The following is an 18,788-nucleotide window of genomic DNA, read 5'->3' as shown; positions in this document are numbered from 1 at the left end:
TATGAAATTAAATGAAAGTTAAATGATTAATTCCTTTATACTCTTTGGAAAGTTAAGCAACATTTAATTTATGTGTTGTGTTCTATTTTTCGTCATTTGGCCAAATGTGCTTTGCAGGAATACACATTACCATAACTATGTTTATGAATTTTGGACCATATTCTGATCTCAATTTGACCAATACAAATCTGATCTAAATTCACACACATTAATGCCGTTCTTTTGAATTTAATTGTAGTCAAGTCCAAAGTCAAGGAATTAAAATGTAACATTGTCTGTGCCCTCAAAAGTCTGCAATCAAATTTGAAATGTAATGCAAAGGGTGACTTTTTTTTTTACAAAATGTTACACTTTGAAATATGATAAAGTTATCTAATATGATCTCATGATTAGTTAGATTTGTTGGCCCGATAGTCTTCTCTGTTTCATCATTTTTACAATTGAGTAACCTTATTGATTTCAAAGGAGTTAATCCTGATTTACTACAGGAGGAATGAGAGTAAAATCAGCAGAAGCAGTAATAAGACTAGAGATGTTTGAAGACGATGGAGGGAAACTTTTCTGTAATACAGTAGGGATTGCTTGTCATATCAGGGCAATAGTATTCCAAATAATGAAGCAAAAGATATATATTGCTATATAGCTTATCATAAAAATGAAATTTGGAAAGCTCAAATCCCCTCTCATTTTCACTAATTGTATCCTAGTGCATCTGCAGTGAATGGAGAATTAGGCCCCTTGATTGCAATGGAGTAAAGCCTGATTTAAGCCTGTTTGAGTTAAAGGGTTATCAAGTCCTTTATTTTTTGCATCTTGATTCCACCTGACTATACATATTATTATGTCATGTTTTGGATTATATACATTCTATATATTATATATATTGTAAATGTCCTATACTGCAATAGATACATTTTGCAAAATTAGTGCAGAGAGTGGAATCTTGGTTACTAATAAGACTTCTGGTGTATCAAAGAAGTTTGAGATCATATTGTGAACTCCTAATTCATGTAGTTTATGTAAATAGTCCAACAGACTTCATGTGTCTCTTTTTGAGAACATCCAGGGTGTTATTTTCTCCCTTCTACAATCAAATGTCAAGAGAATATAGACTGATTACCTGAGATGGTTTATTGTGCTAATATATTTTAATGTAGCTCAGTTTGTATATATGCTGTCTGAAAGGTCTAGAATATCACAAAGATATCTCTTTCTCTCTCTTTGTCAGTCAGTCTAGTATTGCTAGTTTTTGCAATACCTGACAAAAATTTGAATCTTTATTCCTACAGAAGGAACACTCAAACAATGGAACCCAGTAATCACACCAGGGTGACCGATTTCATCATGCAGGGTCTCTTTGACCACCCTCAACACCAAGGGCTGATCTTTGGCCTATTCCTCTGCCTTTATACGACTGCCATCATGGGCAATTCATTGATCATTGAGGCTATTGTCATCCACCCACCTCTCCACACTCCCATGTACTTCTTCATCGCCAATTTAGCCCTGGTTGATGTTGTGTGCACTTCCTCAGTCCTACCGAAAATGCTGGAAAACCTGTTGCAAGAGAAGAAAACCATCTCCTTTGACGGCTGCATGGCCCAGCTCTTTGCCTTTACTTTGTCATCAGGGACAGAGCTTGTGCTTCTCACTGCTATGTCATATGATAGGTATGTTGCAATCTGCCACCCCTTGCGCTATGTCAATCTGATGAGTAAGGAAATTTGCATCAATTTAGCAGCTGGTGTCTGGGCTGTCGGTACCATCAATTCATTAGTGCACACATTACTCATGCTGCGCCTGGATTTCTGCGGACCCAACCTCATCCAACATTTCTTCTGTGAGATCCCACCAGTGTTGGCACTGTCTTGCAGCTCCACCTACCTCAATGAAATCATGATCTTCATGGCTGACATCTTCTTGGCAATGGTGAACTTCCTGCTGACCACCGTGTCCTATAGCTTCATCATCATCGCCATCTTTAAAATCCAGAGCTCCAAAGGGAAGCAGAGAGCCTTTTCCACCTGCTCTTCCCACCTGCTTGTGGTCTCCTTGTACTACTCCACCATCATCTACACCTACATCCGGCCCACTTCCAGTTACTCGCTGGATAAGGACAAGATGGTGGCCATAATGTACACCCTAATCACTCCCACCCTGAACCCTGTGATCTACAGTCTGCGCAATAACGAGATCAAAGTGGCCATCAGGAAAATCTTTCCATTCACCACAAAATAGCAATTTTTCCAAGAGTGAACCTGATTCTCACCTGCCTTGTCCCTTGTAGGGCAGGTCCAAAGGTAGTGTAAATTTTCATAGAACTAAGGATTTCAATACACATAAATTTGCACTCTGGTACATTCACTACAATGGAAATACAAAAATGTATACCAGCTGGGGATGTGTTGCATTGACTGCAGTAGGGCTAGGCTGAGGATCGGACCCCATTGACATTGGTGGAACTATGTTGAGTCACACTAGCTGGACTATGGCACATTGGGATAGATTTTTAAAGGTGTTTAGGTACCTACTGGGATTTTCAAAAGCACCTAGGCACCTAAAACTCATTAATTTTAAAGCAATTTAGGTGCCTAGATGTGCTGGAAAAACACTGTAGGTGCCTAAATACCTATAAAAATCTGTCCCATTGTGTAGCACATTATTTTGTATGCAGTCTTGCTGAATCAGAATATTCTATTCTATTCTATTCCTGAGTCAGTAAGTATGAAAACAAAATAAAACTGACTATTTCTCTGTTCATGAATTTCTTGTGAGACATTAAAAACCCAGAATTTTTCAATCACGTATCTGTTGAGATCTGGAAGTAAAGGTAGAGTCAAACTGAATTACTGATTGAAGAGTTCTTCCAGAACTGCATGAGGTGTTCTGGATAAGGAGAATGGGAAGGGCCTTGGAGTGAATCCCAACACAGTGCAAGGAAGGAAAACGACACATGGGGGAGGGAATGACAGCAGGAACCCAGAGTTCAATTCCAGTTTTACGTGGGATTTAAGGAGCACCACTGGAGAAGTCGGGGGACGAAATTTCTTTTCTTTCTGTATGGTCAGTTTTGGTCAGGACACTTTTCAGAATCTCAACAAACAAGGCCTAATGTTGTCACGGTGGATCGATGGCCTCAGGAACTGGTGGGGGTGGCAACCATCATAGTAGTCCACCCACCTGCTTCTGATTCCATGGAGTGATTCCCAGATAAGTAATATTTCAAATGGCCTCATCCCAATCAGTCTGGTGATTTCAACTGTAAACATTTTCACCTATTTCTAGAATCTTGCTGCTCATTTCCATGGCAATCCCATTTCCATGACAATCCCAGAAATTGCCAGGAGCCTTGGAGATCACTTACCACACAGTTCTGTTGACTTAAACAAGCCAGATTATATCAGTCTATTTGTGTCCCACTTTTTCTGATTTAAAAAAAAAAATAGCAGGAGGAGTTCAACTTTTGTTCATTGCAAAACTTACAGTACAAGCCTCATACTACAGGACCTGGTTCATTGATTTCAATGGAGCTATGCTACTTTACACCAATGGGGATCTGGTCCAAATTAATCAGTGTTTGATGGATTCTCCCTCCCTGGCAATTTTAATCCAGATTGGATGTTGTTGTTTTTATTTCTAAAAGATCTTCTCTAGTTCAAAGAAAAATTAATTTGGGGACGTCCTATGGCCTGTGTCATGCAGGAGGTCAGAATAGATGCCCACAGTAGTCCTTCTTAGGCAAATACACTAAATGCTGGCCTATGGAATATGTTAATGTTGGACTCCCTCAATCTCTCCCGTTGAAACTCTTCTACTATGGATAAATACATATATATATTTTTAATTCACTGGAGCATAGGGAGAAGATCCTAGTTCTGCCACATCCTAGGGGCGTGCTCTAACCACTAGGATCTAAAGTCATTCTCATACGTGTGCACTGTTTCTCTCTCTCTCTCTCTCTCTCTCTCTCTCTCTTTCTTTCTGGTCCAATGGCTCTTGAAGTATTCATCCAAATTGGAACAGCTTCAGCAGAAGAGATTGAAGGAGCCCCCTCAACGTACTATCCCCATGGCTAGAGCACTCACCTGAGTGGTGCAGATTCCTGGTCACATCTCCTCAAGCAGAGGAGAGACATAAATCAGGGTCACCCCCATCCCAGGTGAGTGCCTTCACCACAGACCTCCAAGAGAAGGCCCACAGCTGAGAATCCCAAGCAGAGGTAGGTGTCTCCCTCTGGCATGGGTTTAGGTGCTGAAGTCATAAGAGGGGCTGGGCTTAGTACACAAACCTCTCTTTGACATCTCCTATTGGTGAGCTTAGGCACAGAGCCACCTAACATGCTACCTTTTGTGGATCCCATTCTTAGGCACCTATCATGCCTGACTCTGGCTTTGTGTATCGCAGTGATTTTCTAGGTGCCCAAAAGATAGATGTGATGACTCAGAGGGCACATCTACCCTTAAAATGCTCTCCCTTCTGCATAGTTAATCCACCTTCCTGAGAGGCATTAGCTATGTTGGTGGGAGAAGTTCCCCTGTCAACATAGCACTGTCTACACAGGAGGTTAGGTCAGTGTAAATACATCGCTCAGGGGTGTGGATTTTTCACACCCCTGAATGACATAGTTATGCCGATATAGGTCTGTAGTGTAGACCGAACATTAGCGTTGCAATGTCTAAATCCCTTTGTGATTCTAGTCCTTAGTGTAAATGGGAATCAATAGCATTAAATCAAAATTCCCCATTCATTTTCACCCTTTCACATATCACATCCACTTTGCATTCCTGATTGGATTTTCTTCACACTTACAGTGGTTTGAATCTGAAACAACTGCAAAGAAACCAATGGACCTGATTGTCCAACAGCTTATATCTTGTGCTGGTGAGCACTCCTGACCTACTCTGGTGTAAAGCTGCTGTAGGTGAGAGGAGAATCTCAGGGACTTTGCACAAAGGTAAACAGCTACACAAGATGCAAATCAATGGTGAAATATACTCATTGAACGATAGGGAAGTGCATTTCCAAATGGTCCATCTATAAACATATCTGGACTCGTACTAATCCTGGCTACATCTGCATGAAATATTGTCCAGCCCTTAGCTATTCTAATTCAGCATAGCTCCAATGAAACCAATGGGGTTATGAGATTTGCTCCAGTTGAGGATCTTGCTCATTTGAGAGTGGTGAACCTGTGAATATCCAGTGTACCAAGGGATGGACACTGCAGAGGAATGCTTGGAGATCTCAGTGGGTGGATTGTGCCTACTGCTAACTTGCACAGGGATAGTGGAGCCTGTGTAGGCTAAGAGGAGAGTGTTTGTGTTGCCTGTGGCCGATGGAGTCAGGGAGCATCACAACTCCACAGGCAAATGAGGCAGAAGAACACCTATATTCCCCAGTTTCATTTATTGCTCTAGAGTTAAGGCATCCTGATGCCTAGAGTGAACAGCGGTATGCATGCCCATAACTGCCTATGGAACTTTTACTTGAAAAACATAGGTGCTGAGTGAGTTTAGGAGCCTATTGATTTTCAACAGCAGATGAGTGCAGGTTTTGTGAATACAAGTGGTGACTGATTCTGGGATTTAGGCACCAGAAGTGGCTAAGGCACCTAATTCTCTTTGTGAATCTTTCATAAGGCTATTTTACACCACTCCAGTAATATAAAGGCACCTCAAAGTGAATCTAAATATAACTTACTCCCAAGGCCGGTGCTACCATTAAGGCGAACTAGGCAGTTGCCTAGGGCGCCAAGATTTGGGGGCACCAAAAAGCCCCCCCCCATAGCAGAGGTAAGCTGGGGTGGGGAGCCCTGCAGCAGCTCCCCACCCCAGCTCATCTCTGCTCCGCCTCCTCCCCAAGCACGCTGCCCCTCCTCTAATTCTCCTCCCCTCCCAGGCTTGCGGCGCCAAACAGCTGATTGGCGCCGCAAGTCTGGGAGGCGGGAAAAGTGGAGCAATAACGGCATGCTCAGGGAGGAGGCGGAGCAGAGGTGAGCTGGGGTGGGGAGCTGCTGCATGGCTTCCCGGGCCAGGGGGGTTGGGAGCTTCCACGGGGGGTGCCTCAGGGCGGGGGGGGGGGAACTGCCGCAGGGCTCTCCACCTCAGCTTACCTCTGCTATGGGGGGGCATCTCAGGGCAGGGGGGGAGCTGCCGCGGGGGGGGGGGGGGGGCCCGGGGGGGGGGGGGGGGGGGGGGGGCGGGGGGGGGGGGGGGGGGGGGTGCAAGGTGGAAGTTTCACCTAGGGCGTGAACCTTCCTTGCACTGACCCTGCTTACTCCCATTATAAAGTCCTTTTACACTGCCAGAGTGATGTAGAGTGAGGATCATTGCAAATATCTAATCTGCCCTCCTAAATTACAAAGGTCATAAGACTTCCCTGAATTAACTTTTGTTTGATCTATAGAAGATCTTTTAGAAGAATACATCCAATCTGGATTTTAAAATAGCCAGAGAGGGAGAATCCACTAAACCCTTTGTGAATTGACCTAAAACACAGTACTAGATCCACGTTGGTGTAAATTGGAGGAGCTCCATAGAAATCAGTGGACCAGGCCCAGTTGTGCAGTGGCCTGTACTGTAAGACTGGCAAGCAACAAAAATTGAACTCATCTTGTTAAAAAAAAAATTCTGAAAATCAGCAAAACTGGGTATCAACTAGACTGGTAAAAACTGGCATGTTTAAGTGAATGGAACTGTGGTAAATAGTCTCCAGAGCTCCTGGGAAATTCACAGATTGTCATGGAAACGAGCTGAAAGCGTCTAGAAATGGGTGGAAATGTTTACAGTTGAAATCACCAAAATGATTGGTGAATGGTGATTGGGTGAGGTTAAGAACATAATAATGACCATACTGGGCCAGACCAAAGGTTCATCTAGACCAGTAGCCTGGTTTCTGACAGTGGCCAATGCTAGTTGCTTGGCCACACCATCTGGAATATTATTTATCTGGGGGTCACTCCATGGGATCACAAAGGGATGGATGAAGTGGAAGGAGAGAGCTTTATCATCATGGCGGTTAACCCCACCAACACCCAAGACCCTGGCTCCACCACAACCTCTTTAGACCTTTGTTGTCCAGCTTCTGAAAGATGCCTGGACCAAACCTGGGCAAACAGAGGGAACCAACTGACATCACCCCCACCTCCCTGGCTTTGGCTAAATCCTCAAAAACACAAGAAAAGGAGCCTCTGATTCCTGCTGTCACTCCCTCCCCCATGTGTCATTTTCCTTCCTTGCTTTGTTTCTGCTCTTTCTTATCCCTCTCCATTTGTCTTCTATCTAGTAAGAGTCTGGCTTAGAGGCCACAGCAGTTCAAACCTACATTACAGAACTGTAGGCATGTGACCAGAAAGGCAGCTAAAAGCAACCCCTTGAACAACCAGAGCCTGACAAGCATTTGCCAGTTCTCAGAGTTGCTGATCAGATCATGTGCTCGACTTATGTTTTTCTAGCCATGTGTGAGTCAGCACAAGAGACAGAAGTTGGCATTCTTTATCTTTGCTGTTCTTTTTCTGATGTGTGTTTCTCTTGTGTTAGGTTTGGACTGCAACAACAACAAGAGCTCATGACCATCAAAACTATTTTTTTTCTATTTTCTCCCCCAAAAGGACAGCTAAGGCCATCTTTAATACTGAACAAACCCCCCTGTAAACAGATGTTTTCTACAGAAAAGACGATATGGCTAAAAGGAGGGGGAATAAGAGAAATTGTTTCCATGAAATCATTACTTAATGCTTTTTTTAAATTAGAGCTAAACTGTTTGTGTCTGTATGTTGGTTTTTGGGGGGACTTTAATAAAAGAGTTTAAAAAGATATTCAGTGATGGAGATCATGATACAACTCAGCAGCAATAACTGGATGTGAAACCCATGACCTCAGTGAATGGTTTCTGGATGTAACAGTGAACAACTGTTTGATTGATATCTTATTCATTGTTGAGATTGAGACATTGCCTTATGAGCACAACAGGTATTTTGAAGAAAACTCAAAATTTCTAAAGCTGAAAAGTATTTTTAGAGTTAGATAAAAATGCATTTGGATAGAAATTGCTTTATTAAAATTTCTGACCTGAGTCCATTAAACATGGCCAGGAGACTGCCAGATCTCAGCAGATAGGTGACTGAAAAGTTTTGGGTTTTTAATGTGTCACAAGAAACTAGTGAATAGAGAGATATTCAATTTTATTTTATCATACTTACTCATTGATGAATAGAATAGAATATTCTGATTTAGCAAGACTGCATATGAAGTAATATGCTACAGTTTGGGTCAGATTTTTATAGGTATACAGGCACCTAAAGGGTTTTTTTGGAGCATCTAGGCACATAACATGCATTAAAATCAATGCGTTTTAGGTGCCTAGGTGGTTTTGAAAATCCCAGTACGTAACTAGCCACCTTTAAAAATCTATCCCATGTGCAATAGTCCAGCTAGTGTGACTCAAAATAGCCCCACTGATGTCAATGGGGTCCAATCCTCAGCTAGTGTAAATCAGCATAGCCCCACTGCAATCAGAGCAACACATTGTAACTGATGTAAATCATTGTAGTTCCATTGTAGTGAATGGATCATAGTGCAAATTAAAGTCTACTGAAGTCCATAGTTCTACAACAATTTATATGACCTTTGGACCTGCTCTAGAAGGGACAAGGCAGCTGAGAATTAAGTTCACTCTTGGAAAAATTGCTATTTGTTGGTGAATAGAAAGATTTTCCTCGTGGCCACTTTGACCTCTTTATTGTGCAGACTATAGATCAGAGGGTTCAGGGTGAGAGTGACTAGTGTGTACATTGTGGCCACCATCTTGTCTTTATCCAGTGAGTAACTGGAGGTGGGCAGGATGTAGATGTAGATGATGGTGGAGTAGTACAAGGTGAACACAAGCAAGTGGGAGGAGCAGGTGGAGAAGGTTCTCTGCTTCCCTTTGGAGCTCTGAATTTTCAGGATGGTGATGATAATGAAGCTATAGGACACGGTGGTCAGTAGGAAGTTCTCCATGGCCAGGAAGATGTCAGCGATGAACATCATGATTCCATTGAGGTAGGTGGAGCTGCAGGACAGAAGAAATGCTGGATTAAATTGGGTCTGCAAAAATCCAGGTGCAGCACAAGCAATATGTTAAGGAATAAACTGATGGTACCAACAGTCCAGACACTGACTGCTAAATGGATACAAATTTCCTTGCTCAAGAGTTTTACATAATGCAAAGGGTGGCAAATGGCTACATACCAGTCATATGACATGACAGTGAGCAGCAGAAGCTCCATCACCAATGACAATGTAAAGACAAAGAGCTGGGTGATGCAGCCTCCAAAGGAGATGGTTTTCTTCTCCTGCATCAGGTTTTCCAGCATTTTAGGTACAACCGAGGAAGTGCACAAAATATCAACCAGGGCTAAATTGGTGATGAAGAAGTACATGGGAGTGTGCAGAGGTGGGTGGATGACAATAACCACAATGATCAGGAAATTGCCCATGAAGACAGCTGTATAAAGGCATAGGAATAGCCCAAAGAACAGCCCCTAGTGGTGAGGATGGTCAAAGATCCCCTGCATGATGAATTCGGTCACTGTTGTGTGGTTACTATGTTCCATTGCTTGAGTGTTCCTTCTATAGAAAGAAAGATTCAAGTTTTGGTCTGGTATTGAATCAGAAACTACAGCAATATGACAACTGAACCATCTAAATGGACCAATTGGGGAGGGGGGATGTATGGGGATAGATAGATAGATCTTTCATGATGCTCTAGATATTTCACACAACATATAAACAAACTGATTTACTTTAAAATATATTAGCACAATAAAGCGCCTCTGCTACTGAATATATATTCTCCTGACATTTGACTGTAGAAGGGGGAAAATAACACCCTGGTGTTCTCAAGTAGAGGCACCTAAAGTCAGTTGGACTATTTACTTATGTAAGCAGTCAGGATGAGCTCTACCCTGACATCTGGTGGTGAATTGTGGCAAGTGTGGAAAAGAACTTCAGGGGCTGATCTTGTTTGCATAGGCACCCCACCTAGCATGAGCCCACAGCAGCCCAAAATGGTCACTTTGGCTACTGTGGGATCCCCATTTTCTCTGTTATTGGGGCAGGAGGAATAAAGTGTTGTTACCCTGATTATGTGATTGGCTGCTGTATAAACAACAAATAGAATTAGGAAATAAAACTGACTTGGCCATAGGATGTACTGAGATGCAAATTCTTATTTTAGCATCACTTGAACACAAAATGTTTTGGGTAATACCTGGGAATGTTCGGGTATTAACGCATCTTTTAAAACAATGGAAGAGGTCCTTGTTTGACACCTACAAATATGAATGGATGCAATATGTTTCCAGCATGATTAAGCCTGATTTGTTATTGGGTGAAATTATTGTTAAAATTGCTCACTGACAGTCTGTGGAGATAGAAATATGGAAAGTAAGCATGCTTCCAAAATTAACCATGAGATCTTTCTGGCTACCCCAGGTTATGGGTCAATGGATCCCATGTGCTTTTAAAGTTAACTGGGTCTGGGTGGAGTCTGGTCACTGTCCCTGTTCCATGCTCCCAGGTTCAGACCCCTGGTATCCTGTTGCCTCCTGATTCTGGAATCAGTGTCCCAGACCCCCTGAGCTAACCTACTTGCTTACATGCACTCCACAAGAGTTCCATCCCACCATGGTCTCTCTGAGCTCCTAATTAAACCCGTCAGGGACAGCATGGCAGGAAAGTAAGGCCAGGCAGAGGGATTTATTAACCAGACTCATTTTACTCTTAAAAGCACTCAAGAGTTTTAATAGAAAAAGATCTTTGTCTGATCTCACCCCTTCTGGGAGTTTGAGGTTTGTAAGCAACGGAGCCCAAGCACAGTTCTTCCTGTTCTATCCCCCCTTCTCTTCCTACTTAATGATGTGATGGGAGGCTCCCCAATCACAGCATTGTGCTGCTCCTACATAGGTGTAGATATGGCAATTTCCTGCAGTATCCTGAAAAAAATGATTACATTATGTTTAAGTCTCTTTAGCATCCATTGCATTACATGCAAAGGTGATAGATTATTCTGAGCCCTGGGAAGTATTATGAACTTCAGAGGACTGTACTGAACAATGGGCCAGGAAAGAATAGACTTTTGAACAAACAGTGTCAAGTGATTTGCCTCGGGAATCTCTAGGGGGAGGTGACTGCAAATTTCCTCCTCTGGTTGTGCAAAACCCCAGCCTTTTGAAGCTACTCCCTGAGGAAATGACCATTATCTGATGATTACCTCTTCCCAGAATCTGAAGATCAAAGGCCCACACTGTATAAAGGAAAGACTGACCTATGCATGCAGGTTCTTGTTCTGAGCTAAAGCGGCTATGAACTTGTTACCACAGAAAAACCCCTAGATGGAATTTGAAGGACTGACTCATACCAGACCCTGGGGTTGGAGGTGGGGTGATCGCTGGTTGGCTCATTAGCATCTGGGTAGGTTCTTTTATTGTTTTAAGATGTTTCCTCTGTAATGCTTTCACCTGAACAATAAATATGCCTGCTTAGAAATGGCTGTGTGGTAATTTATGACTGTGGGCATTTACAGGCCTTTTAGAGCTTGCTGGGAATAACACAGAATAGTCAGGTAATTGTGCAGCCAGGAAAAACCCTGGTCAGGAGCAGGGCCGGCTCCAGGCACCAGCCGACCAAACACGTGCCTGGGGCGGCACTTGGTAAGGGGCGGCCAATCTTGGGGTGGCGGGGGACACTCAGGGTTTTGGTGGGGGGTTGGTTGGGCGGCGCTGGGGGTGGGGTGGGTTGGGTTGTTTTTGTTTCGGNGGTGTGTGTGGCGGCGGGGGGGTTCGGCAGCGCGGCGCTCAGCAGGGGGGTTCAGCAGCATGGCGCGGCACTCTGTGGGGGGGGTGTTTGGCAGCGCTCGTTGGGGGGGTTCGGTGGCACGGCATTCGACGATGCTCCGCGGGGGGAGGTGTTCGGCTGCGCGGCGCTCCACGGGGAGCTGGGGGGTTCGGCGGTGCTCCCCGGGGGGGTTTGTTTGGCGGCGCTCCGCGAGGGTGGTATTCAGCTGTGCGGTGCTCCGCAGGGGGCTGGGGGGTTCGGCGGCGCAGCGCTCCACGGGGGGCATTCGGCGGCACTCCGTGGGGGGCTGGGGGATTCGGCGGTGCTCCGCGAGGGGCTGGGGGGGGTTCGGCGGGGGGGGGTCGCTGGCGTGGCGCTCCGCGGGGGAAGTGGCATCGCGGGGCTGAGGGTGTGTGTTATGGTGGCGCTATGGAGGGCAGCACTCTTTTTTTTGCTTGGGGTGGCAGAAAAGTTAGAGCTGTCCCTGGTCAGGAGGGATGGACATGGCCAAGGACGTGACAGATGAGGAGCCAGAGGCCTAAAGGCGAGTACCCTTGCTGTACCTCAGAGGGGGAATACGGGCACAGTTGCTGTAAGATCCCTGTCTTCCTGCCATGTGCTCAACTTGCCATATGCTCCATCCCTCAGTCCTGCTCACCCAACCTGTGGGCTGCTGAGTAGGAAAACCATTGTTCAGGGGCGTTGGCCAGCTGGTGTGAGAGGTGTCCTTCTGCACGGTACCAAGCATCTTTAATGGTCAGGGCAGCTGTCTGAAATGCAACTCAATAGGTTCATCTTGGGCACATTTAAATATGTATTTACCACACAGAACAAAATGGAATTCATAATTTCATACAGAAATATCTCACTCTGTCACACATTTTAGGATTGTGACTTTTCTTAATGCGACTTTAATTTTCTTAATGTGACTTTTTATTTACACATAAACAGCAGAATTGGAAAAGAGGTGGTCACTCAAAGCAAGGACAACTTCTGTCCCCAATCTTGCAAATACACATATGCTTAACTTTACTGCTGTTAGTAATCCCATTGATTCTGCAACCAGTCACGGTAGTAAAGACAAGGGAGTAATGACAAGCATATGTTTAAGTGTTTGCAGGACTGAGACCTTACTTTGTCACTTTTCTTTGAATACTACTGAGCCCAATTTCTTTGATTGCATATATAACCTGCACTACGTTTTGGTGTTTTCTCCCTCTTTTCCCTTAAGTGGTGTTCTTGGACATTTATTAGTTTCCATCTGAATTTTCCAGGTTCTTCTTTATGTTGTTGGTGGTGGGATTTTTTAGTGTTTGTACAAAAAACAGAATACCAACACTTGGAAAAAATATTCCAGAGCAGTACATTTACTGACAACTGAGCTTTATCTTTAACCAAAGTAAAAAAATAAAATAAAATACTGATTTTGAAGTGGGATGGCTTTCCATTGAATAAATGGTAAATTTCTATAAGTTATTATTAAAAGTTTCAATCTCTTAATAACAATGGAAGATAAATATCTTGTTTTTTAGCTCTAGTACTATATGAACTTGGCTTTATTATGGTACTTAGCTGCTGGAGCTGTATTGATGTGAAAAACAGTTGTTCAATAAGGGTTTTGTCTAACATCTGAGTTGTTACACTATTGGGTGAACACTTTCTTATGGGATTTTCTCAAGTGCTTGAGCAGGTTGTGCACCTGGGGCCAGAATTTGAAACATGAGTTAAGCACATGGGGCCTGATTTTTTATTTAAGCACTCAGTAAGATTTTCAAAAGTATCTAGGGACTAGATTTACAAGAGGATTTCAGCATCTAACTGCCACTTTAGGCACCTAAATCCCCAAATCAGGTCTCACTGGGATTCACAACCCCCTTGATCAGCTACCGCCAAACACTTTAGGCACCTTTGCCTGGCACCCTTCTTCCAGGTGGAATCAGCAACAACAAGGGCCGGGTTCAATATCCAGGGTCCTTCTCACCAATATAACACAAAACCCCCACCCAGTAATCAGGGAATATTAAACACCCCTCCTCCATGTGCCTCTAGGAGGCAACATTTCCGCACTCACAAGCACTGAGTCTGTGTACAGTAGAGAAAACTTTTAATGAAAAGAGGGAAGGAACCTGGCACCAATTTGGGAAAACCCCACAACCATGATTCGAATATATCCAACCATGAGCAAAACTGCCTCTCCAGAGTACTTTGTGCAGTGTCATTTGCCTCCGTTTCTCACCTTACAGTGTGAAAATCCAAAAAACAAAGGTCCCTTTAAGACGCCACTCCCCTCTCCCTCCACTGCCCCCCACTCACAGCTGCTGTGCTTGACCAGCAGAGACCCAGAGTTCAGAGGTGCATTCACGTGAGTTCACCTCCCAGCTGGGAGGGAGGGGAGAAGAAATGTCCAGCAATGTCTTAGTTGCCACCGCCACTGCAACTGACTCACAATTGATGCTATGCACTCTGCCTCGCTGCCTGCTGCCACCACTGCGCCTTCGTTCATGCTGCTGCTGCCTTTCGTCGTGCCACTGTTCACTTCATCGTGCTGTCATATGCTCCTTCACCGATGTCCCTACGCCCTCACCTTCAGCTGACACCTGCCTCTCTACTGTGACCTCTGCGAGTTGGTCTCTTGGGGTTTCACCCAGCTCTCAGTGATTTCAGCTCACAGTGGGGGAACCTCGCTGCTAGTGCAGGCTGGGCTGTCTCTTTGACAGAAGCACTGTCCCACAGTAGATCTAAGCACCTAGACCTGATTATCAGTGATTTCAGCTCTAGTAGTAACTTAACAAAACAAAACACTCTGTCTGGAGCCTAGTCAGTTCTACCTTTAGACAGGGCAGAGGGGCAGGTCAAATGGTGCCTATGACTCTTAGGCAGAGCTCACACCACCATGCAGAAACACCTGTCCCCACCCTCTCTCTCCCTTTCTCCACTGCAATCTGGCATCTGTGCCCCCTGCTTAGCAAGTTCAGTCCAGCTGAGGGTGACCCCCTCAATCAGGACAGGCTAAGTACAGTTCTACTTCCCTTTACTTGTACAATCAGTAATATTTACTGAACCATGCATTCAAATTTTAAAATTTTATTAAAGCCAATGTTAAAAAAAAGTATGTAATACATAGATTAAGAGAATTGTGTCTGGACATCTGGGTATAGTGCTTAGATTATCCACAAATTTATGTTTATTGAAATCCTTAGTTCCATGAAAATTTACACCATTTTTGGACCTGGCCTACAAGGGACAAGGCAGGTGAGAATTGGGTTCACTCTCTGAAATATTGTTATTTTGTGATGAATGGAAGGATTTTCCTGATTGCCACTTTGACCTCATTATTGCGCAAACTGTAGATCACAGGATTCAGGGTGGGAGTGACTAGGGTGTATATTATGGCCACCAACTTGTCCTTGTCCTGCGAGTTACTGGAGGTCGGACGGATGTATGAGTAGATGGTGGTGGAGTAGTACAAGGTGACCACAAGCAGATGGGAGGAGCAGGTGGAGAAGGCTCTCTGCTTCCCTTTGGAGCTCTGGATTTTCAGGATGGTGATGATGATGAAGCTATAGGACACGGTAGTCAGCAGGAAGTTCCCCATGGCCAGGAAGATGTCAGCCATGAGCATCATGATTTCATTGAGGTAGGTGGAGCTGCAGGACAGCACCAGTATTGTTGGGAACTCACAGAAGAAATGCTGGATGAGGTTGGGCCCGCAAAAATCCAGGCGCAGCACAAGCAATATGTTGACAAATGAACTGATGGTACCAACCACCCAGACACCAGCTGCTAAACAGATACAAATTTCCTTGCTCATGAGTTTTACATAATGTAAAGGGTGGCAAATGGCTACATATCGGTCATATGACATGACAGTGAGCAGCAGAAGCTCTGTCCCCAGTGCTGATGTTAAGACAAAAAGCTGGGTTATGCAGCCTCCAAAGGAGATGGTTTTCTTCTCCTGCATCAGGTTTTCCAGCATTTTAGGTACAACCGAGGAAGTGCACAAAATATCAACCAGGGCTAAATTGGTGATGAAGAAATACATTGGAGTGTGCAGAGGTGGGTGAATGACAATAACCACAATGATCAGGGAATTGCCCATGACGACAGCTGTATAAAGGCACAGGAATAGCCCAAAGAACAGCCCCTGGTGGTGAGGATGGTCAAAGATCCCCTGCATGATGAACTCAGTCACTCTGGTGTGATTACTATGTTTCATTGCTTGAGTGTTCCTTTTATAGCAAAAAGATTCAAGTTTTGGTCAGGTATTGCATCAGAAACTACAGCAATATGGCAACTGAAGCATCTAGATGGAATAATGGGAGGGGGATGTATGGGGATAGATAGATAGATAGATAGATAGATAGATAGATAGATAGATCTTTCATGATGCTCTAGATATTTCACACAACATATAAACAAACTGAGCTACATTAAAATATATTAGCACAATAAAGTGCCTCTGCTACTGAATATATATTCTCCTAACATTTGACTGTAGAAGGGGGAAAATAACACTCCGGTGTTCTTAAGTAGAGGCATGTAAATCAGTTGGACTATTTACTTAGACTATGAGTTTTAGGTGTTGACAGTATGATCTCAAAACATCATTCTTTCACCAGTAGTCTCATTAGTAACCAAGATTCCACTTTGTACACTAGTATCTCTGTTGCAATCTAGGACATTTTCTGTATATATAACATACAAAGTATATAATACAAACCTTGACATAATTATATGTATATGTAGGTGGAATCAAGATGCACAAAAGGCAGGACTTGATTTCCTTTTAACTCACTCTGGTGTAAATCAGACATAACTCCATTGCAATAAATGGGGCTAAATTCTCCACTCATTGGAGTTGCACTGGTATACAATTAGTGATAATGAGATGGGAATCAGGCCCCCCATATTTCATTTTTATGATAACCTATGTGTCAATACACAAATGTTGCTTCGTTATTAGGAATAGTATTTGCGTGATTTGACAAGCAATCCCTACTGCATTACAGATAAGTTTCCCTCAATTGTCTTCAGACATCTCTAGTCTTATTACTGCTTTACTGATTTTGCTGATTTTCCTCTCACTCCTCCTGGAGGAAATCAGGAGTAACTCCTTTAAAGTCAATAGAGTTACTTAACTGTAAACATGGTTAAAAAAAGAAAAGTACCAGAGCCAACAAATCTAATTATGAGATCATTTTAGAGTAATTTTTCATATATCATAATAGAGTATTTTGTAAAATATGTTGTCACGCTTTCCATCGCATGCCAAATTGAATTGCAAACTTTTGAGGGCACAGACAGAAGGTTGTGAGTCTTCTACCCCTCCCATAATTGTCACAACATTGTAACTCTACTGGCTTTAGACTCGAGTACAGTTCAATTCAAAAGAACTGCAATGATGTATGTGAATTTACATCACTTTTTTTTTTGGTCAAATTGAGATCAGAATCTGGTCCAAGATACGTAAACAGAGTTGTAGAAATGTGTATTTCTGCAAAGCACATTTAGACAAATGACAGAAAATATAATACAGCACATAAATTAAATGTTGTTTGACTTTCAATTAATTCATCACTTAACTCTTATTGAATTTCATAGGAAGTTGGTGCTTAACACATTCAGAAGCCTTTGAAAATATCATCCTTCAGAAGAAAACTTGATTTGGAAGAAAGAAAGAAAGAAATTCTTACCTCTCATTCAATCTTCAAATACAATAAACCAAACAGCAATTTAAATACAGACTCTGAATGAGATATAGCTGGTTGAAGACTATTGTCGTGCATATAGAGTAGGCTTTTGTAGTGAAATCTGGCATCCCTTGTGAATTTGGTGAAGATTTAACTTGCAAACAAGGCCCCGAAGGAGAAGGTAAATGGCAATCACATAAAAGAGTAGAAATGAAAATAGCCTGCCAAACACTAATGCAGCATGGGGCAAACCAAGAACAGTGGAATGGGGGCCCCACATTAGTACGAGTCAGGGAAGCCATGAGGTTACAAACTCTGCCAAAAGAGATGGCTAGTGTAACTCCTAGTGCACCACCCTCTTTTTCCTCAATGCAATGCTTCCCAGACCCACTCCCTTTTCCGGGGCAAGAATAGAGGGGCCCACTGAATGAGGAACCCCCACCACCAGTAGCGGCACAGAAGTAGAGGTTCGTAGGTAAGGGATCCTGGGGGACTACCTTGTGTGTACATTCAGCAGGATGGATATAACCTTACACTAGCTTTAACAGATACAGGAGCCACTGTACCCTTAATCAAAACAACCCCAAAAGCAGGAAAAAGATTAAAACAAGTAGCTTTGAAATCCTTTCAAGGGAAACTTAGTCTCAGGTGGGAATGGACACAAGTCCCCTTTTTGTTACAAGGGTTTTTGACATTAGGGGATTTGATCCAGACTCCCGATATGGCTGATGAAATTATTCTGGGATCTGTCTGGTTGTTCAAAAACAATGTGGTGATTAATATGCCTAGAGGAACTCTTTGGAAGTTAGAAATTCCTCCTCCCGATTCAGGAAAAATTGGGAAGGGTGTTATATGAACAAAAGGGGGAGAGAGTCCAGTAGCTGCACTTGCAGCTGAACAAGCTGAAAACTGGCACTTAAAATTCCCCTCAGTATGGACTCTAAAGAAAACAGATTGCAGTAAAATTAAAGGTTGTGTTAAGATTGTTAGGGAATTTGTGCCTCCCCAAAACCAATACTCTTACCCAAGAGAGGCAGAGGCCCAATTGGTGCAAACATCCAGGAATTAGAAAAACAAGGGGACATTCAAAAAATGAATTCATCCTTTAACTCCCCTGTGAGTGTAGTGCTAAAAGCAGACAGCTAATCCTGGCGTTTAACAATTGATCATAGAAGAATCAATAAGGGCACCATTCCTATGGCCCCTATTGTGGTTGATATGACACAGATCATAGAAAAAGTGAAAGCCACATGTACATATTTCTCTGTTATTGTTTTTGCCA

At 43.3% G+C, this 18,788-nt stretch overlaps 2 protein-coding genes and 1 pseudogene across 2 annotated transcripts; 1 reads left to right on the top strand and 2 right to left on the bottom strand.

Moving 5' to 3' along the window:
• The first annotated feature begins 1,305 nt into the window (after nucleotides 1–1,305).
• Nucleotides 1,306–2,238, top strand: LOC117886136 (olfactory receptor 13A1-like). The gene has a single exon (XM_034787776.1). The coding sequence runs from the start codon at nucleotides 1,306–1,308 to the stop codon at nucleotides 2,236–2,238; it is 933 nt and encodes a 310-aa protein (XP_034643667.1).
• Nucleotides 2,239–8,687: 6,449 nt separating this feature from the next.
• LOC117886188 lies at nucleotides 8,688–9,595 on the bottom strand (annotated as a pseudogene).
• A 5,504-nt stretch (nucleotides 9,596–15,099) lies between these two features.
• Nucleotides 15,100–16,032, bottom strand: LOC117886126 (olfactory receptor 13A1-like). Its single transcript, XM_034787766.1, has one exon. It carries the CDS (start codon nucleotides 16,030–16,032, stop codon nucleotides 15,100–15,102), a length of 933 nt encoding a protein of 310 aa, XP_034643657.1.
• Nucleotides 16,033–18,788: the final 2,756 nt, after the last annotated feature.

Source organism: Trachemys scripta, chromosome 12 (assembly GCF_013100865.1).
Source record: "Trachemys scripta elegans isolate TJP31775 chromosome 12, CAS_Tse_1.0, whole genome shotgun sequence".
In the NCBI taxonomy this organism is placed as follows: domain Eukaryota; kingdom Metazoa; phylum Chordata; order Testudines; family Emydidae; genus Trachemys; species Trachemys scripta.
This window is presented reverse-complemented; position numbering and strand designations above follow the sequence as displayed.

Bases quoted from the DNA above. Each gene is read 5' to 3' on its own strand.
- LOC117886126 (XM_034787766.1), bottom strand. From the start codon at position 16,032: ATGAAACATAGTAATCACACCAGAGTGACTGAGTTCATCATGCAGGGG.
- LOC117886136 (XM_034787776.1), top strand. From the start codon at position 1,306: ATGGAACCCAGTAATCACACCAGGGTGACCGATTTCATCATGCAGGGT.